Source organism: Naegleria gruberi (assembly GCF_000004985.1).
Source record: "Naegleria gruberi genomic scaffold NAEGRscaffold_1, whole genome shotgun sequence".
NCBI lineage: Eukaryota > Heterolobosea > Eutetramitea > Acrasida > Naegleriidae > Naegleria > Naegleria gruberi.
Window position 1 is genome coordinate 1,400,349 of NW_003163326.1, and position 21,393 is coordinate 1,421,741.

Consider the following 21,393-nt stretch of genomic DNA (forward strand, 5'->3'; position numbering starts at 1 on the left):
GAAGAAGTAATTGTCTTGTTGGTATCTGATGAAGACATTTTTTAATTTTAAATTAAAATTGAAATCTTGAACTTTTTCATAAAGAAAAAAATACCATAATAATTAACGGGCATCAATTTCTGCTAAAATCTTTTATTGAATTATGGGAATGTGCAATGTGCAGTACTGAAGAATAATATATACAAAGTATTTAACCATATATTATACAGATACGATTGCTAGATTTTATTATGGATGCCAATCATTATTTATTATTTGAATATTTCAAATTGCAAATATCCAAACAAGTTTATATAAATGTTGAAACTTTTAATCGAGATACCATTAGTGGAAATTTAGTAAATATTGATAAATCATTGAATATGGAATTAAATAATGTAAATTATGTAAAATATAAACCTAAAATATTTACAAACAAACAAGTGATTGATAATTCAAAAACATTACAATTTAATCAAATGTATATTAAAGGAATTCATGTAAAATATATTTATTTAAATAATGAACCAGTAAAAACAGTGGAATATGTATTTGATTATAGTGTACGTATTAATATTTGAATTTAAATAATTTAATTTTTTCAATTGAAAAGAAACAAATTAAAATTTATTTTGATAATCAACACAAGAGAAAAAAGAAACAAACTGTCCATCGACCCAAGCCAAGAACCATAATTTCTGACAAGATGATCATTCGAGATTATTAAAATTTATCCTTTTTTATATTCCTCAAGTCACAAAATTTCCTATTATAAAAAAATGTTCAAACAATCATCAAGCAAAATTCTACCATCACTCACATCGGTGAGCAAGAGATCATCATGGAATTTAATAATTAAAAAGAATTACTCTGCTCGTTTTTTTCAAACTAGACAATCAAAATCATTGCACGTTGCTTCTACCAACACTTCTGTTGCAACAAATTCATCATCACCATCATCCGTTGATATTCATGAAGTGAACAAGTTTTCATTACTTGCAAGAACTAATGAATGGTGGAATCCTAATGGAGCTTTAAAAACTCTTCATCACATTAATCCAACACGTATGGAATATATCCGATCACAAATTGTTAAACATTTTAATATCAGTGATAATACACATGAACCATTGAAGGGACTGAATATATTGGATGTTGGTTGTGGAGGCGGTCTTGTTTCTGAATGTTTGGCAAGATTAGGTGCTAATGTAACTGGATTGGATGCTTCTCTGGATAATATTAATATTGCCAGAACACATAATACTTCATTGAATAATTTAAATTATATTCACTCTACAGTTGAAAATTTACTTTATAATAATGAAAGTACAAAATTCGATTGTATTGTATCAGTGGAAGTTATTGAACACGTAGCTCATGCTCAATCATTTGTTCATAATTTATCAAAATTGTTAAAACCTAATGGATTTCTCATTCTCAGTACAATGAACAGAACTCCAAAATCATACTTGTATACCATTGTGATGGCAGAATATGTTTTAAATTTGGTACCTAGAGGAACACACGAATGGAGAAAATATGTTACTCCACAAGAAATGGTCATTTTCATGAATCAAGCCAATGTCAAACTATATGATGTTCAAGGAATGGAATATAATCCACTCTTGAATAAGGCATTCATTGAAAAGAATACTGAAATTGATGTTAATTATTTCATTACAGGTGTCAAGCAAGAATAAATTTCAGGGTTCAACTCAATTGTAAACATGCAAATCTTTTTTGATAACTACGAGCAGTTGGTAGAATTGTTTTCCCGCCATTTTAAAAAGTTAAATATAAAAAAAATGCCTCAACTTCAATTAAATGTGTTGTTCAGCAATGGAAAGGCAATTTGCTTTTTCCCAACCACATCACTACAAACAAGAGAAGAGTTTGAATTGTTCTTGGAAAGAGAGTATGAAAAATTCTATCCTACCGATAGTGTTGCTATAAAAAATGTACAATATCTTTATGTAGATAAGAACAATACTCCGATCAAGTTTGAATTGCCAACAAATTGGGATGATATCATTTCAAAGTCTCCAGCTAGGTCTAATATTGTAGAAATAATATTTGGCAAAAATCCAATGATTTTTGTGGAATTGGACAATCAACCAAAGCAAAACATTCAATACGAAATTGTTTCACCAATACCAGCATCATCTAGAAAAAAGCAAGTAGAACGTTCTACTATCAGCAATGTAGCAACTTCACTTGAATTCTCTACAAGTAGTGCAACAAGTAATGATGATGAAAAAGTTGTAATATTTGAAGAGGATGACGATTCAATTTTTGATAAGTTTATTGAAACTAAAGAATTGGAAAAGAAACAAACTATTTCCCCAGAAATTCCACAATCATCAGCAGTTGTCGATAAAAAAGAGAATGAAACACCAGCCACCACCACTACAATTACATCAAACCAAAATTCTCAACCAAGTCAAGATTCTCCAGAAATTGATTTTGATGAAGATATTATCTTTTCAGACAATGAGGAACAACATGTGGAAAAACAACTCTTCCCTGAGGAATCTGCACAAAAGAGTCAAGAATCTGACTCTATGGTTATTGACGACCTATCTCCTCTTATGGATGACATATTGAGCCAATCAAATGAAGAACCTGTAAAAATGACTGATGAGCTTAATGAAGCACTCTGTACACAAGCTGTAGATACACTCCTCACTCGTGATGAATCATCTCAAAAAGAAGAGGTTACCAAGAAGGTTGACCAACCAGAACAATCAAAGCAAAGTCAACCTCTATCAACACCTCAAAAATCATCATCTCAACCAAAATCTTCACAAGAGAAGAAGGTGGCACCAGTTTTTACTCCAAAATCCTCACAAGAGAGGAAACAGGAACAAAAAGCTACTCCAAAATCCTCAACACAAGAGAAGAAAGTAATTACAACACCAAAATCTTCACAAGAAAAGGTAACAACTCCAAAAGCCTCTCAAGAACAAAAAGCCTCACAAGAGAAGAAACAAATTACAACCCCAAAAGCATCTTCACAAGAAAAGGCAATAACACCAAAATCCTCACAAGAGAAGAAACCAGCAACAAATGAAAATAACTCAACCAACAAGCCAGTCAAACAATTAACACCAAAAACTCCTATCTCAATATTATCAAAGGTGAAGAATTACAAAACACCTAACCCTTCACAAAATCCTAGAGAGCAAGTTGCAGAAAAATCAAAGAGCACAACCAAAAAGAGGAAGAGAGATCAACTTTCTTCTATCATTGCTAAAAAGGCCATCGACTCATTGTCTTCCAGTAAGAAGAAAAATAAATAGGTTTTCAGCATTACAACATTTATTGAAATACCTGGAGAACAATGATTAAGAGAGAACTTCACATGAACGATTTCTCAAAGTTTCCAACAGTTTAGGAGAGGTGATGCAAAATAGCCTAGGATTCTTATTGTTCAGGCAGATTCTATGAGATCCAAACATCGTGCAAAGAACAAATTCAGGACACAATTACACATGACAAGAATGAATTTAATCATCTTCATAATCACTATCACTATCCTCAATAGCACTGGTTTTCTTCTTTTTGGTTGGTGGTTTTGTAGGTCTCTTCTTCTTTTGGTTGGGTGTAACTTGTTTCTTTTCAAAAACAACTTTTTCATCATCTTCAGGAAGTGAAGGGACTGTTGGTATGTAAAAATTTTCGTCTTGAAACGTGTTCATATCACTAGGTTTGGCAAAAATGTCTATTATTTGGGATTCGTCTTCTAAATTCGAAGGATACAGAGCTGTTTTGAATTCATTTTCACAATCGTTATCGTATTCATTTTCTCTTTCAATATACATTTCATTACAATCTATTTCATCAAAATCTGGAGAGAATGCACTCCAATTTTCCACAACGTGTTTAGTCCAAAATAAAATATTAGCTCCAATGGTTGCCGTTACAACAACAGGTCTTATATATTTGAAATTTTGAGGATGACACGTTAATGCAGTTATATTTTCATTATATGGACATTCTAGAATTTTTACAAGCTCACCATAAATAATATATTCATAAATTAGTACTTTGCTTCCATTAGTTGCTAATAAATAACTTGAATCATTGTGTACTGTTGTAGAATTCAAGAAGGAGCAGAGTGTATAATTTTCATGCATAATTGCATTCTTAAACTCCTTAATTTTTGTAAAGTTCACAAACTCTCCATTTCTTGTCTTTTCAAACTCGACTTTAAAAACATGAATGGCCATTCTAGTATTCACTGCAATATACCCACCATTCTTTGAAAATTCTAACTGTACAATAAAGTAAAACTTATTAGTTACTACTTGCTTTGATTTCAAATCAATATTGACATCTTCGGAAATGTGAAATGGTGTATCAACTGGATGTGATTGAAATGGAACAACTCTTAATGTTTCTGTATTTACAACTACTATTTGTCCAACAGTGTTTCCGATGAATATATATTTTCCACAAGGTGTGAAAAGTCCTCCGACACAATCCTTTCTCTTTACCTTGTATTCATGAAGTTTGATTGGAAGTTGTCTCCTCTCATCAGTTTGCCAATTTACAAGAAAAGGTGGATTATCAACTGTGCAACAAAGTACTAAACTCCTATTAAAACACATTAAAAATTATTGTAGTACTAAATAATACCTACTCATTAGATGGACAAAGGTAGGTTCTTATCAGTGGAGTTGGCATTTCAATTTTCTTTATACATCTACGTTCAATTATATCACAAATAAAAACCTTTGTAGAACAAGCCACCAGAATATATCTATAATCTTTAAACCATTCTATTGCAGAAATGGGATAAGATTCAATCATTGTTATATGTGAAATTAGCGAGAGAGTATCATAGTCATACACTCGCAAGGCTCCATCAACACATCCGATGGCAATTAAATTTCCTCTATGATTAAATTTTACAGCAGTTCCCATCTTTTCTGCCTCGCTAAGACTAAAACCCTCTCCCAAGTCTTCCGGATAGGCATCAATTAGCTTATCCAGCGAGGAACCCATCATTAAAATATTCATTTTTTTTTAATAATAAATATTATTGTGTGATGTAGATTTGGCGCCAAATTGTATTTGAGCAGATTCAATTCAATTTTGCGTATTATGGTTCAAATGCTGATATAACACTGTCTCTTCAAATAAATATCAAAACAATTACATTGATCACAAACTAACACACTGCAATAATTACCTATAGAATTAGAACAGTTTAGAATGTTGGTAAATGGTTCACTCTGATCTTATTATAAAATGTTATGATCCCCACATTCTTCAACCTCAATATTTGTTGGCGTTTAATGTTGGCAATCATTCATGCTTGATTTCTATTGTTGTTAAGGATCGGTACAATACACTAAACAGCAGTATCTCCCTTATTTTCAACCTACTAAACCAATGCTGCAATATGCATACCATTGTTTGAAACAATCAACACACCACATGAACCATTGAAATACTGTGGCATAATCGATTCATTCGATAAAGACCAAAATTAAGAGTACAAATGTTGACAGTAAACTCCAGTAAGCGCGAGATTTGTATTAAAATTACACGCTCTGTTTAATCCCTATAATCGCTCGTAAAAATCTCTGGTGGTCCATACCTTAGGAACCTTGATAGAAAATCTCCTCTATAACAAGGAATGCATTGTTATCTTTAGCTGAAATTACACTAGTGAGCGCGATGTGAAACTTCTTAGTAAACCTTCGCCCTGATCCGAAAGGTACAGTTTGAATGTGCCCCTCATATTATAGAGAGAAGTAACCATCCATTTTCACAACAACTCAATGTGGTATCCCTTCCACACACAACCAACACAACACCCCAATCTCAGCCAAAACATATATAGTGGTGTTAGAGAAATGGAGAGAGCATTATTCAAAAAAACAACTTTAATCCCCTCCCAAAGCTTGGCTACGTGTCTGTAGACTGGTTGTGTACATTCAATCCATCACTCCATTACCAATCCCTATTTATCAACACCACCATCACTAATCTTCCCTAACTCATTTTTCATTTTCCTCAATTCTTAACAATACACTGACATTTTGAACATGTTTGCCTTAACTTCATCACCAATACCAACTAGTAATGGAACGATCTCACACTTGGTTAACTTAACCAATGTAAAAACTTCCACTCATATATTATGTGTTCCTGACTATACGTCCTCATCAACCACTAGTCAAAACTCTGATGAGTATGTTTCAATTCTGAAAAGAAGTAACAACCGTACTCGTAAATCTCTCATTCTTGATGAAGATTCCACTTCAAGTTCCAATGAAGACGAAGGCAAGTCAAGAATGAGATCAGTAGACTTGAAAAACACGTTTACCACCTCACACCAATCTCAAATCATTCGGTGCAATAGAACAAGTGCCAATCAAAAGAGTTACATTTGCTATGATGATATTAAGAAGCATTTCTTTCTTCCAGAAGGAGAAGCTGCAAAACGTTTGGGGTGCTCCAAGAGTAAGCTCAAAAGAATCAAGACAAGACTCAATATTGAACGTTGGCCATACAGAAGAATCCAATCTCTGTTAAACCAAAAGTCAAGTTCCAACAAGGAAAATTCAAGGTTGATTGACTTGGCTGTTGATTTTGTTTTGAATTATCCAAACTTAATTACCAAATATTCCAATGATGATATTTCTCTTATTGCCAAACGTTTTGATAGAGTCAAGATTAGTAACCTTTTGTAATAGGACATGTTGTCCGATGATTTTACCCTTATTGCATTGTTAATATCAAGTCTGTATATAGAGTCCCCCAATTTTGCTTTCACTTATTGAACAATAAACATCAGTAACTGTTCCCACCAGATGTGCCAATAATGAACTCTGGTTCGATACCACACAAACCATTCATTGTAATTTGTTGGTTTGGGAGTGGGTTGCTGAAAATGTAAGAAAATACTATAACAGCTCATTGAGTTCAAAGAAGTTAATTGTTGTTGTTATTATTGTTGGCAGGAATCGACATTAAAGTTGGATTAATAGTAATACTCTTGGTCACATCATTTGTCTTGTAGATTCCAACAAGAGTATTTGCTAATTCAAACATATTGTTTCTTAAACTAATAATGATAAATTGAGCATCATTTCTTGTTCTCTCCTTTACATAATTTGCTACTATCGAAACATTTCTAAAATCCAAGGCAGCATCAATTTCATCCATAACATATATTGGTGTTGGCTTATAGTAATGCAAGGCAAAAACTAAAGCAAGAGAAGAAAGAGTCTTCTCACCACCAGATAGATTAGAAATATTCTTCCAACTCTTCTTTGGTGGTCTTACTGAGAAAACAATACCCTCAGAAAAAGGATCTAAACTGTCTACTAATTCTAATTCAGCATCACCACCAAGGGTAATGGTTTGGTAAATTTCTTTCAGTTTCATTGTAATATTAGTAAATCCTTTCATGAACTCATCAAGTCTTCTCTTTCTGAGATCTTCGTATTCCTTTTGTGCCTTATTTCTTGATTGGGTTACCGTTTCAAATTCCTTGTTTTTCATTTGATAATCATCTTCCTTCTTTTTAAATTCATCAATAGCTGACATATTTGGCTTCATCTTTTCCAGTTCGGATTCAATAACTGTAATATCATAATTGAGTGTATCAAAACCAATTTCGGAAAGTTCTAAATCAGTTTTTCTTTTCAATTTCTTTGAAAGACTCTTTCCTATTGGATTAAAAGATACTTCTTCAGCATTTGTAATCTCATCCTCACTAGTGTCCATATTGTCCTCATTACCTCTCTTTTCTCTTTCTATTAAATCTTCCATTTCAATTAACACAGCAAAATCTTCATCGAATGATTTTTCAATCTTTTCAATTTCTTCCTTCTTCCTAGTGAAGAGTCTTTCAGTATCTCTTAATTCTTTGCTAATATCTTCAAGAGTATTTTTCAACTCTAGTTCTTTTTCTCTAACGGTTTTGATTTCCAGCTTTACAGCTTCAAACTCACTTTCTTTATGTTTGAGAACATCTTCTTTTCCCTTTAGTTCTTCTTTCAAGCGTGATATTTCGTCGTTTAATGTAACACCCTGGTCTTCTAGTTGCTTTCTCTGTTCCTCAAGGGTTTCTATCTTCTTGACAATCATTTCAGCTTCTTTAATATCGGATGTGGTTTGCTTTTCCAATTTTGCTAATTGTTTTTGTTTACTCTCTTTCTGCACCTGAATCTTGCTTACCTTGTCTTGGGCTTCATCCAATTGCTTAGTCAATTGCCTAACTGTTTCGTTTTGTTTTTTTAGTTTTCCTCCACCAGCATTGTCAATTTGTTTTGTTATTTCCTTAATTTCCTTGTCTATATCTTCGTATTGCTTTTTGTGTTTTTCAAGCCTTTTCTCTAGCTCTTCTAATTCTTCATTTAGAGATTCAATTTCCTGTTCATACTTGCTAAGGTCCTCGGTTTTCATTTGATCCTGGATATCCTTAACTTGCTTCTCTAGATCAGAAATAGTATTTGAAAGAGATTTTGTATCCAAATCTATTTCCCTAATACTAGTATCAGACTTTTTACTCGCTATTCTAAGATTACTTATTTGTTGAGTTAATGAAGATCTGTTTTGTAAGGTGGCTCCCAGTTCAGTTTCAGCTTTTTGAAGAGATTGTTCTGCTTCTTCTACCTCTTCTTCGGTTATACGTACCATTTTCTTTAATCCTCCAGTGAAGGTCATTAATCCTCTTGCAGTTGATTTTGCACCTCCACCACCACTCAAAGTACCACTGTCTTCTATTACCTCACCATTAAGAGTAACCACTCTCCATCTTTTTTGATTGTATTTGGAGGCAACTGTTGCCTTGTCCAAATCTTGGGCTACAATGGTATTTTGGAATGCAAAGTGGAATGCAAGTTTGAATTTTTCATCTGTAGTAATCAAGTCAACTAAAAGTTGGGTTCCTTCCGGAAGTGGACCTGGATTTTGGGGTTTTTTAATCACATCCATAATAATGAATGTAGCGATACCAATATTGCTTTTTTTGAGATAGTCAACACATTTGGTGGCACTTTCAGTTGTTTCTACCACGATACCATTTAACAAACCATTGGCAGAAGCAGCAAGATCATACTTTTGATCTATAGTTCCTAAATCACCTAATCTTCCACATACACCTGGAATGTTTGAGTTGTTGACAAGTGCTTTTACAACTTTGTTCTGAGAGGCACTGTTTTGTTGATCTGTTTTCAACGTATGGAAGCGTTGTCTAAGCGTTCTTACTTGTTGTTCTGATTCTTGGAGACCAGAATTGGTTTGAGCCAACTGTTCTTCCTTTTCTTTTATCTTATCGAAAATTGACTTTTGAACTCTTTCCTCTCCCTCTCTTTGTTGTTTTTTAGTAGTTAGTTCAGCTTTGACCTTTTCAATTTCTTGCTTTTTTCTTTCCAAATCTGTTTTTGAACTATTTCTCTTAGAAGTTAGTAACTCTATTGTAGATTGTTTAACACTAATATCTTCATTAATCTTATTTTCTTTTTGTTTGAAAGGGGCTAACTCCTTTTGCTTTGTTTCCTTTTGTTTGGAGAGATCTGCAATTTCTTTTTTACATTCAGAATACAATTCTTCACAGACTTGAGTTGCCTTTTCCAACTCTGGAGCTAACGAGACTATTTCTTCGTTGGTATTATTCTCATCATTTTCCAATTCTTGTATTTGTGACAGTATTTCTTCCTTTTTTGTTGAAGCTGTTTTGATGGACTTTTCTAGATTTTGTTTTCTGGTTTTCTCAAGTTTAACTTCTTCTTTGAGTTGTTGATCTTGATTCTCGAGGTCTGAAAATTTCTTATTGACTTTTTGTAATTGTTTTGAAACGGTCTCTGCTTCTTTTTTAGCATTCTTAAATTCTTCCTCTTTGGAGCCTATTTGTTGTTGGACCGTTTGAAGTTTTTCCTTCTCTTCATTATATTGTTTTTCCTTTGTCTCGTGTTCTTTTTTCTTATTGTCAAGTCTTAATGAGGCGTCCACTAAGTGTTTCTGAATAAGTGTGTGTTTCTTCTCCACTAAGTGCCTTTTCTTTTTTAAAAAATTGACAGCTTCTTTCATTGGACCCTCCAATGATTCTTTCTCTTTTCTAGCACGGTTTGCTCTATTCATCTTTTCTTGTCTTTGGTCGTTTAGCTCTTCTACTAATACAAGTGATTTTTCAATTTTTTCTACATATTTGTTTGTTCCTATAATATCTTCAATATATTCGAGAAGACCCTCTTCATTCTCAGAAGGAGCCTTTGGTTTCATTAGTGAAATTTGTTCCACTTCTCCTTGGAGGATTAAAAATCTGTTATTGTCCAAATCAATTCCTTTAGACATGAGTAATTTTGTCACCTCTGCAAATGAGCTCTTCTTTTCATTTAATTTGTACACAGAGTTACTATTTCTAGTTACAGTTCTTGTTACCACAAACTCGGATTTTGGTACTAATTGGTAATCTTCTTCATCTGTTGTTTCGTTTTTGATGTAAATTTCTGCAAAATGAACAGAAACAGAGGCATGAGAAAGATCTGGATAATTTTTGGAAGAGTGAATCAATTCAGAAAGTTTCTTCAGTCTCAACTTCTTTCCCTTCTTACCAAATACGAATTGAATTGCATCAATAACGTTTGACTTTCCAGATCCATTCGGACCAACAATACAAGTGAAACTCTAAAATAAATTGTAAATAATAAATTTAACATCAACAAACCTTGTGGAAAGGTCCAATCTCTCTTTCTCCTGCATACGATTTAAAATTAGTCATCACCATCTTTTGAATTATCAATCTTTTTGTTAAAATTTTACCATCACCAGAAACTAATAGTTCGCTTGTTGATTGTTCTTGATCGTTGTTTTCAGCTTCGGATGATGAAGACATTTCGTCATCTTCAATGATAGAATGTTCGTCGTCAGACATTTTTTTTGTGATTTATTTTAAAATAATTTTGGCGGTAAAGATTGCCACCAAACTTTCTTGTGTGATAAGTGCATCAAGCTTAATTAGAATTATATACATTTATTGTATTTAGAAAGCAAAGAACAACAAGGCAACCAAAGTAAGAACAAAGAAGGAGACCTTCATAGCAGTAGCATTGTTAGCAGCAGTACAATGAACCTTGTAGCCACTAACACAGAGTCCATTAGCACCAGGCAAAGCCTTTTCACCAGTGGTACAAGCAGTATCAGTATAAGCCTTAAGGTTTCCACATCCAGAGACCTTGAGAGCCTTGAAATCAAAGAAGGAAACTTTGTCAGCAACAGACCTCAAAGCATCTGGAAGAGTTGGCATTTGGATACAGACAGAAGAATCGAGGTTAGCACTAACACTGAATGAGGCAGATATCTTAGCACCATCAGATGAAGAACAAGTAGCATCAGTTGGACCATAATAGCTAATCATGACAGTACCAGCTGGTGCTTCAGCAGGCATAGTCTTTTCAGCACAGAGAGGCTTGACGGACAAGCTACCAAGAGAAGTACAAGAAAGATCAGTACAGACTGGATCTAAGAGAGGAACCTTAGTATTAAGGGTAACGTTTCCAATAACATCACTTGAACAATCAGAGGTCTTGTAAATAGCAAAGCGTTCATGACCAGTACCTAAGGCCAAAACATATTGGAGGGAGACTAATCCCAAGAAGAGAGCAATAATAAATGATTTCATTGTTGTGTTATTTTGTTTTTGATTGTTTTATAAATTGATAAACTAAGGCTGCCTTTTATTTCGTCAAGGGTCAACCTGTGAATCTGATTACAAATCTAAGAGACACAACATATAGTAAGTTCATCCAGTAGTATTTCATTATAATCCCTAACAAGCGCTCCTCTCGCTTTCAGGGCCTTAATATGTAACGAATATCTCTACTTTTGTAAATTGTTTATACATTGCTTATAAAGTTCATTACCAGAACACTGGTTCAAAAGATATCACCACAATTCAACAAGCTTTTTTCCCAGCAATTGACGCTTCTGGTGTTCACAAGCGTTGAAAAGACCTGTTTATCTCTGATGACCAATATATGATAAGGGTTAAGGGGATTGGACTGTATTGTTTTGGCACATATTGTTATTATTCTTTATTGATGGTCAAGATAAGTGAATTGATTCATGATTCAAGATTTTGTCTTTCAGGTTTCCATCAACTTTTCGATTTTAAATTGTTCGTCGAAGAAGAGAGTTTCAAAATGCTGTCGTTGCAGACTGGAGAAATAGCATCTTTAGACATGATTAAGAACTTCAGGTGTTGAATTATATTGAACCACAGAGGATGCCTCTGTTGTTTGTGAAGTGGAATAGGTTGTAGTAGTTGGTTGAACAGTGGTGACCTTTGTGGTCTTTCTTGTTTCTATAACCTTACTGTGAGGTTGTACAATGGTGGCGTTTGCCAAAGGTGCCACATTACTTCTCAATATAAAGAACCATCTAATACCAACAATTAAGAGTATCATACCAATCAAGAGGAAAAACACAGAGACCAAAGCAAGAACGATCGGAATAGCCATATGAAAACATGTAGTTGGATCGTCGACTTCAGAACCCACACAAACTAGTGAAATTGTTAAATGGTTGGTAATCAAACAATACTTACTTGAATAGTAACTTCCAATACCAATTGATGCCAAACCAGCCAGGATACCAATAATAAGACATAAGGCTCCCAAAACAATTGAAATAATTGCTCTTCTCTTCTTAATTTGATAGTACACAGTGGCTCCTTTCTGACCAAGTCCACCATTCAATACAATTGGACGAATAGCTGAGAATTCAAACCCTTCCGGACGACCATCCAACAAGTGCAAAGCACGTGAAACTTTATTTGGTTTGCCTTCCATTATTACTAGTGTGTTATCCAATAATAATAAATAATAGATGTGTTGGGTGATTAATAAGACTGATCAGATCGCAACTTAAACTGCTTTTTTTAAAGTGAATTTGCACACAACATGAACTGAATGAAAAGGGAACAACAACGGTCACATGTTAAGGTTTAACTGAAAAGGGCGCTTGGCATCTATAAGGCAGATGAGGAGGGAAAGAAGTAATAAGGAAACACGCTTCACCATTCTTAAAGACTAGTGCATTATTATGGAAATATTGACTTCAAATACTATAAACAATACGCCTCTATTCAGATATTAATTTTAGAGGTCTCTTAATGTATTAATAAGACAATGGGTTTTAACATCCTTCTTCCATTTTTGTTTTTATATCTGGATTACTTCACATTGATTCATTATATTGTCTAAAAGTGCTTTCGTGACTGATGTTTGTCAGGTCTAATAAATATTAAAATATAAAAAATAATAAAATATTAATTTCTTTTTAAAAGCGATTTTTTAGATTTTATTAAAAAATGTCTCTCAACAAGGAAAGAGGCAACTCACTCATACGATCACTTCATCTTGGTAATGTTCGTCCACACTTACAAACCTTCGGAGGAGGATCAATTGGTGAGTTTTTAGATTCTGGTAATATTATGAATAGTGGATTATTGCCAGCTAGATTGGATTTATTCTCTACACCAACAAGAGGAAGAAGTAATACGAATGGTTCCGTACATTCTATCGTACCAGAGACATCAATTAATTATGAATTATTTTCTCTGAAGAGAATCATGTCTTTATCAACTGGTACCTATCCAGTTAGTCAATCTACACATAATTCTAATGATTATTTAATTGATACAGCACAATGGGAGGAAATTTCAATGAGTCAATCTTATTGGAACAAGTATATTATGAAAGAGAAAAAATCTGCTGATTTTTTGGATTATGATAAAGCATCATCAAATGATAGTTTGGGAAATCCGTCTAATCTAGATACAAGCTCGATTAGTTCTAGTACTAATGGATCATCACAAAATGTCGGAGATGATTTTTTCACAAATGCCATCAAGCAAAATGCAACTTCTGCATCACCAAGAAAAAGACCAACATCGGAAAACTATTCAAAAGATATTAGCAATGTTTCTAAACCAGTTACATTTAAAAATGTAATTTCTGGTGGATCGAGTACACTATATAATGTTATTGCTTGTTTGTGTTCGAATAATGTGATTGTGCTGAGATTTTTTGGTACTGTTAAATATATCGAGAGAGATGATGAAAAACATAAACATGGAAAATATAATGATGAGGATGAAATGTCTGAAACTGAGAGTGTCGCCTCTGTAGGCTCTGTTAATAATATGGGAGGTGCTAATCTTCGTATGGAGGATGAAGATTATTCCAACAATAGATTATGTTCTCCTATTGTACGATGTTTGAGTTATTTTCAAGAAAATGAAATTGATATAGAAACAATTTCAATGGAAGAGAGTGCTAGATGGTTGAGCTGCATTACAGCAGAAGGAGATGTATATATTGTACCAATTTGTAGATTATTTTTCCCTTATAATTTGGATAATAGTTATCCATTTAAGAAAAATCAAGACGATTCCAATGGTGGTATTAACTTACATCCATCATTAATGGATTATACGCTTTATCAAGTCGATACACCATCTGAAAACAACTCTCAGAATAATCAGTTCACCGAGGCTCTTTCACTAAATCTGATGAAAAACATGGAACTTGTAGTTGCCAACTCTTCCAGTTCATTGAAAAAACATCAACAAGTACAAAAATACTATCAACAACACTTGTTACAGACCCAATCACTTTTGGAACCAATTGAGAGAATTGTCATGACTTCCAACACCAGAACAAAGAGACAATATACACCGTTGAAGCATGGTCAAGTTACCTGTTCTGCATGGTGGGTCTCCTTTTCTAATCATCCCCTCAAAAAGTATTATGTGATATTTGGTACTGACAGAGGATTTTTAGTTTTTTAAATTTGCATACTCTGAAAGAAGATTCTATTATTGGTGGTTTCAAGTATGGTATTAAGAATATCAGAGTTATTTCTGATGATACGAGTGTAAAGTTTGCATTAGTTACATGTGGAAAAGGAGTTCACTACAAACAAATTCTGGAACAAATGGATTTAAATTTCCAAAGCTTTAGAAGTATTTGTGATTTTAATCAAACATCTGGAATGAGTTATGGAACAACCAAGGATGCCAAGAAGGATTTACAAAACGATATCGAAACATTTAAACTCAGAAAAATTGATCAATTCAGTGACTCAACCTGCTATATGAATGTAAAATGGTTCGATGAGAGAGGTGTAAATATGATATCATGTTTGGATAAGGAAAAACATAGTTTTTCACTGTATGACGTAGAAACAGTCTCAAGAGCAAATGATCCAACCACAAGGAAGAGACGGGACGAAATCTATCCTCTCTTCCAATATCATATCAATGAGAACACAAGTTTGTTACACCCAACTAATAGACTCTTGTTTTCAGTACATAGAGGAGATAGTACAAACAGGAGAGGAATATTGAGCTCCCCTTCTTTTGAAAGAGATGACAATGAATATCAAGAGAGATTATTTGTAATGAGTAGATCGTCTCTACTTGTGAATTCAAATTCTACCAAAAATAATTCAATCCTCCAGGAATTCCTCTTGCCAGCCAATGAAATGGTAAAAGGTTTCCTTAGTGGCTTTATGTACAGAGAGGACTCGATTTCACAATACAAATTCAAAGAAGAAGCTACACAATTCGAGTTGGAAGGTGTTATTTTGTGGACACAGACTGGTATTTATGAACTCCGTCAAAAGTATGCACCACTCAAAATATTTGAGTATATTATTTCTAACAAGCAAAATGTTGTGAAAGACAGCGCTCAAGTCGATCAATTTGGGCAAACTTTTGAGATGGACATTCTTAAATTATATGAGCAATATGCAGACGAGAAATTCGAGAGTGGAGACATTGATTTTGCATTTACACTGTACAACCTTTCGAATGTAAACGAGGTAAAATATGTACAAAGACTTTCTCAAGCAAAAAGATCAGAAGAGGCATTTAATTACTTGTTATCAGTTTTAGAAAATTCAGGAAGTATATCCCTATCAAAACGCAAGCAGCTGTCCAATCTTCTTTTTGATTGTTTTATGCAAAAGCTAATCTCATCAAAAGAATGTGATGTTGAGCTTTGCAAACAATTCAAAAATTTTTTACTGGCCAATACTGATATTAATCCACAAGTTGTCATTTCTCAATTAGTGCAATATTGTTGTTGTGATGAGTTTAAATCACAGGAGCAAACAATAATTAATATGGAATTAGTTCTTGAGATTGCCCACAAGCACAATCTTGTAAAGTATACTTTGCAATTTTTGGTTTCTAGAGGATATATCAATATTTTGACTGAGGAGGGTGGTATTAGATTTTTACATGATAACGAATATGCCTACACCACTCAATCTGTTGGATACGGCGTATTGTTACAACATTGTTCAACCAATACCAAACTCAAATTTTTGTTGGATTATCTAGAGACAATGAGAGCAACCAGGGCTAGGGTTTTCTCCTCTTCTGAGGAGGAAGAAAACGAGGCAGAAAAGGACGAATATTTTGGAGCAATGAATTTTGGAAAAAAGCCAACCAACACACAAAAAGAATCTCCTATCAAACAACAACTCTTTTTTGAAGACACTTTTGAAACAATTCAATATAATTCCAAGCTCTTTGGATTGATTCTATGCTTGTTACCGAGAGTGGATGATCTTTGCTTACTGTTGAATGTATGCACCAAGTTTAATCCAGAGGAAAACTCTTTCATCACCAAGGAAACAAGACAAACTTCTTCTGCACTAATGAAAGATCCATCCTACACAAGATATTTCCATTACCCTTATATTCACTTGGAGCAACACTTGGAAATTTTTATAGTGGCAATGTTGTGTCTTGTTAATTTGAAGAAGAAATTGGCATTCAATCTCCCAGATTCTACTAATTCTCTCAATATTTCGTCTAACAATCTTTATACCCATACACAAGAAAAGTTGGAACAATGTATCAAGTGCTATAACATGTACAGAAAGCAATTCGTTGTATCATACTGCTTGAAATTACATAACAAGTCAGTGCTTGCACTTATCTATGAGAAGGACGAAATGTGGATCGATGCACTTTGTTGTAAATTAGTACAACTGAAAGAAAACTTTAAGATTGTACTGCAGGAGCCTACAATGATGGAAAATTTACTCAAACAATTCTACACCATATTTGATCGCTATCTCACCAACAAATCAAATGAACTGGATGAAGAAACCAAACTAAAAATGTTGGAAAAGCTTTTCAACTTCTACTGTAGTCTTTCACTACCGGTTTCAAAACTCGAAGATCATTGTCTGAGGAATATACACATTATTGGAGATACTTTATCCCTTCTCTTACTGCTCCCATCTCAAAATAATGCAAGTGGAAGTATACTCAAAAAGAATCTCAAATTTTCTCATCAATTCTATCTTAAGATTACTCAAAGCTATGTTAGAAATGTCAAGAGGCACGAGAAGGAAGAGGAAAAGGCCTCCAAAAATCTTCTCCAACAAATATTTAGAAATATGGAAAAGGACTTGTACAAGAGAAATTACATATCAATCACTCAATCTGAAATATCAAGACTTCACCAACAAGATGAGAAATTGGTAGTGTTCACTTGTGGCGATCATTATACTAGAACTAATTTTACAAACAATATTATTCCAGAATTCAAGAACCGAACAAGTCAACTAATTTCTGTAATGAGCTCTGATCTCAACAAGAAGGTTTTCAACTTGGCAACGGATTACATTTTGAAAGATTACCAAAACTTACTCGAAGAAAGGTGCATGCACACCAACCAAGCTTGTCCAATTTGTGTCTTTAACTTTTTCTTAAAAAATGAAAAAGCCAAAGTGCAAAAATTGAAACCACAAGCAACCAGAATGTTCCATCACCAACAAATACTTCCCAACAATAGTAATCCTTCTAATTTAAGTGAAGGCACACTCCAGTATATTTCAAATATTGAGAAAATTACTTCTTGGACCTTATAATAAACTGGCAACTTTCAAAAATATGATATTTGATAGAAAGATCTCAACAAAATAATGAGTTACTTGGGATGTAATGAATTTCTGAAATTGTTGTCAAAAAGAACAAATATTGAAGAACTAATTTTATCTCTTTACAGGTCTATTTGTAGATGGTGTAGATCTTGTTCTGTTATTTGTTGGTTTGGTATCAAGTTTGGTTGATTGTTGAGTTGTATCCAATGGTTGTGGATTCTTTGCCTCCTTTGCTTTCAAAACCTTTTCTTGGATTCCTTCATAATTTGTTAAAAACACCAAACGATAAGCTCTCTTCCAAAGACGTTGATATCTACTGTGTACCTTGAGTCTCTCAATTTTTTCCTTCTCATTCTTTCTTTTATCTCTTTCCTCGTTTCTCTTTCTCTTTTCTTCCTCCATTACTGCAATAGCATTCTCCAAGAATACTACTCTCTTTTGGTCTCTATTGTAATCTTGAACAAGTTGGTTGTATTTTTGAGTGTGTTCACTCATGAAATTGTCATATTTTGTAACAAAATCAAAAACTTGTTGTTCAGAGGTCAATCTGTCAAGTTTCATGTCACCTTCATCCTTGTGGTGATCCATCTTTAGCTCTGCAATCATTAATTCACATTGCTTGATTTGATCCTTAAGCATTTCCTCAAATTTCAAGAATTTGCTATGTGCAACATCCTCTTGTGTTTTCATTGATCCACTAAATTCCTCTCTTTGGTTATTTGTACTCATTTTGAGAGCTACTAATTCTTCCTCAAGTTTCTTTAATGTTTCTTCTCTGGCAGACACTTCCTTTTCTCTGGTACTTCTCACTGAGGCAAGTTCTCTTTGAAGAGCTTTAAGGTCAGCATTTGACTTCTTTTCCCTTGCAGCCTTTTCATTCTTTTGGTCATTCATTACTTGCTCTTCTTCCTTGGTTGTATGTAATTTATCTGCATAAATATTAACCATCTCCTTCATGATATATACAAATCGTTCCAATCCTTCATCAGGTTTTAATGGATTTACTTGATCCACATTAAAATTGTACTGATTTAATAATTTACAAAGCTTCATATAGGTTTTCTTTACAGAAGACGAATCCGGATTTTGTACATATTCCTTAATTTTGGCATCTAGAGCCTGTTCTAGTTCATACAGCTCATAAACTGACGAAAGAGCAGCCTCATTAATTAAGAGAGGAAGCTCACCCGAAAATAACTGATGATGTTGTGGCAAGAATTGAAGGTAACGCGTTTGAGTCAAGTGCTCATTCAAAACCTTGATAATTCTCTCTCTTTCATCGGTTAGTTTTTGATTCATTTTGTTTAAAAATATTTGTAGAGGTGTGGTTTCAAAAAATGGCGGCAAATGCATGAAAATATTGTCATTAAACATTAAAAATATTTAACTAATATTACAAAAATATTTAAAATATTATGAAAAGGTGGCGATTTATTATTGAAAGCATTTCAATTCGCCGACTTGTAGGCTAAAATTTTTCCATTTAAAAAAATTCAACCACCATAGTGACGAAGGAATTTTTAAACCACTAAAATCGGAGTCGATTAAAATCTTCATCGTCAACACTACTATTATTTATAAATATATCGGAAAATGATGAATCACAGACAATTCAATCACTTGGTTAGGATGGTTCATACAAACTTGTTGCAACATAAGAATTTATTCTCGATAGTGCAACAACGTAATATGGGTTATGCTTTTTGGCCAAAGAAAGCTGCTGAAAAGATGCAAAAAGAACGTGCAGGAAATACACCAACTCCAGAAAATACAGAAAGAATTGTTAATCCAAACAAAAAGGGACACTTTTATGAAAAACCATTGACTGAGAGTGAAAAGGAAACTGTTAATCAATTTGCTAATGAAAGTAATTATCCTCTTCCACAAAGAGTAGAACAAATCTTTAATAAGGTTGCTCCTGTACCAAAGGAATATGGTGTTGGACAACCAAGAGCTTTTTTGAGAATTGCTGGTAAAAGGCCACAATTTTTGAAATTGGCCATTGCAATTGCAATTTTACTCGTCTCCTTGCAGATTATTAATCACTATGGTACTATTTTCTTATTGGATGAAATTGTCAAAGAATTGTTAAATGCTAGACCAGATATTGAATCAGTATTTGCCACCCATGATCGTAGTCAAGAAAAAGTACAACTTCATCATCAATATGTTTCTGAAATGGATGAAATCTTGTCATTCTTAGACAAGAGTTTGGAAGCTGATGAAACTTTAACAAAATACTATTTACAAACTGGAGTTATCGACAAGTTGTTAGACCTTTTACAAAAATCAGAGCACCCATTCATTTTACTTCACTCATTGACCACACTAGAAAAGTGTGTTAAATATGATCCAAAATGTACTGAATATCTCGTAAAGGAAAAGGGTGCTATTGAAATGTTGAACGATAAATTGTTAAAATTGGGTTATGAAATGATGCAAGAAAAGAGAATTCCACTCAACAAACTCTTGAACCCTATTGTAAAATTGCTTATCAAATTGTACAGTGAAAATAATGAATGGATTACTGAAAAAGACAGACAATTCCTCACATTGGGATTACAAATTGCTCAACCAAAATATTTCCACAAAATGGCACTCGAGATTGTTCAAAATTTGGCTACTAACCAAATGAATCGTATCAATACTGCTACTGAACAAGATTACTCAGATGAACAAAAGAGAACATCTTTGGAAAAGTCTCTAATCTCTGGAGATGTTGAATTTATGCAAAACTTGCAATTCCTTTCCCAAAATGCTCCAGTCGAAGAAGTTCGTACTGAGCTCACACTTGTTTTGGAATCACTTCAAAAATCCCACGAAGCCTACTTTAACAAGACTAAAGTAATCAATCCAATGGATGTCTCTCCTCTCCACAATGCTGGTTTCAAAGAGACAATGTACAGAAAATATGAAATGGGACCAAAGGAAGCTATTGGTAACGTTCTCTATCTTTTCATGATTCCTTTCATGATGGGATGGTTGAGATATCGTTGGATGGGTAATGGAGCTCCAGTTCCGTTCATTCGTTGGACAATGTTCCATGCTGCCAAGCTCTTCTTTGTCACAGATTTCATACTTGCTCCAACTGCTTCCTTCTTATTTGATCCATCTAAGAGCGATTTTTCTAGAAATGTCATGATGAAATCACCTGATGCAGTATTCCTTGGATCATTGTGTAATAGAGCATTGACCTATACTTTACAATTGAAGGCCTTCGCTGATACTTACTTTATTGCCTTCCCTTATCTCATGAAACAATATGAAGGAACTCAATTCAGTGTCATTAAGAACTCACCACCAGTCTATGCTTATAGAATGTGGGTTGCAAGTCAATTGGTAAAGAGAAAGCATGTCTATGGTCAAATCCCACTCCAAACACAAACCATCTTGGTCAAACAAACCACTTCAGATACAGCCAAATCAAGCAACTCTGCTGGTGATGAATGTCATTAAAGAATTCTTATATTAATTTAAATCTATAATTAT

At 33.7% G+C, this 21,393-nt stretch overlaps 9 protein-coding genes across 9 annotated transcripts; 6 read left to right on the forward strand and 3 right to left on the reverse strand.

Moving 5' to 3' along the window:
- Window positions 1-920: 920 nt before the first annotated feature.
- Window positions 921-1,679, forward strand: NAEGRDRAFT_3023 (uncharacterized protein; the record flags this gene model as incomplete). The annotated part of the gene is made up of 1 exon (XM_002683263.2): window positions 921-1,679. A coding segment is annotated over one exon (759 nt), but the record flags the coding sequence as incomplete, so codon positions are not given.
- A 387-nt stretch (window positions 1,680-2,066) lies between these two features.
- NAEGRDRAFT_61642 (uncharacterized protein) lies at window positions 2,067-3,278 on the forward strand (the record flags this gene model as incomplete). The annotated part of the gene is made up of 1 exon (XM_002683264.1): window positions 2,067-3,278. One exon carries the CDS (start codon window positions 2,067-2,069, stop codon window positions 3,276-3,278), a length of 1,212 nt encoding a protein of 403 aa, XP_002683310.1.
- A 207-nt stretch (window positions 3,279-3,485) lies between these two features.
- Window positions 3,486-5,001, reverse strand: NAEGRDRAFT_61643 (uncharacterized protein; the record flags this gene model as incomplete). Its single annotated transcript, XM_002683571.1, has 2 exons — window positions 3,486-4,575; window positions 4,622-5,001. 2 exons carry the CDS (start codon window positions 4,999-5,001, stop codon window positions 3,486-3,488), a joined length of 1,470 nt encoding a protein of 489 aa, XP_002683617.1.
- Window positions 5,002-6,035: 1,034 nt separating this feature from the next.
- On the forward strand, window positions 6,036-6,683 carry NAEGRDRAFT_61644 (uncharacterized protein; the record flags this gene model as incomplete). Its single annotated transcript, XM_002683265.1, has 1 exon — window positions 6,036-6,683. The coding sequence occupies one exon, from the start codon at window positions 6,036-6,038 to the stop codon at window positions 6,681-6,683; it is 648 nt and encodes a 215-aa protein (XP_002683311.1).
- Window positions 6,684-10,981: 4,298 nt separating this feature from the next.
- Window positions 10,982-12,788, reverse strand: NAEGRDRAFT_45291 (uncharacterized protein; the record flags this gene model as incomplete). The annotated part of the gene is made up of 2 exons (XM_002683572.1): window positions 10,982-11,556; window positions 12,545-12,788. 2 exons carry the CDS (start codon window positions 12,786-12,788, stop codon window positions 10,982-10,984), a joined length of 819 nt encoding a protein of 272 aa, XP_002683618.1.
- A 521-nt stretch (window positions 12,789-13,309) lies between these two features.
- Window positions 13,310-14,791, forward strand: NAEGRDRAFT_61648 (uncharacterized protein; the record flags this gene model as incomplete). The annotated part of the gene is made up of 1 exon (XM_002683266.1): window positions 13,310-14,791. One exon carries the CDS (start codon window positions 13,310-13,312, stop codon window positions 14,789-14,791), a length of 1,482 nt encoding a protein of 493 aa, XP_002683312.1.
- A 146-nt stretch (window positions 14,792-14,937) lies between these two features.
- On the forward strand, window positions 14,938-17,908 carry NAEGRDRAFT_77840 (uncharacterized protein; the record flags this gene model as incomplete). Its single annotated transcript, XM_002683267.1, has 1 exon — window positions 14,938-17,908. One exon carries the CDS (start codon window positions 14,938-14,940, stop codon window positions 17,890-17,892), a length of 2,955 nt encoding a protein of 984 aa, XP_002683313.1. The 3' UTR covers window positions 17,893-17,908.
- Window positions 17,909-18,015: 107 nt separating this feature from the next.
- On the reverse strand, window positions 18,016-19,203 carry NAEGRDRAFT_45293 (uncharacterized protein; the record flags this gene model as incomplete). The annotated part of the gene is made up of 1 exon (XM_002683573.1): window positions 18,016-19,203. One exon carries the CDS (start codon window positions 19,201-19,203, stop codon window positions 18,016-18,018), a length of 1,188 nt encoding a protein of 395 aa, XP_002683619.1.
- A 390-nt stretch (window positions 19,204-19,593) lies between these two features.
- On the forward strand, window positions 19,594-21,360 carry NAEGRDRAFT_61651 (uncharacterized protein; the record flags this gene model as incomplete). Its single annotated transcript, XM_002683268.1, has 1 exon — window positions 19,594-21,360. One exon carries the CDS (start codon window positions 19,594-19,596, stop codon window positions 21,358-21,360), a length of 1,767 nt encoding a protein of 588 aa, XP_002683314.1.
- Window positions 21,361-21,393: the final 33 nt, after the last annotated feature.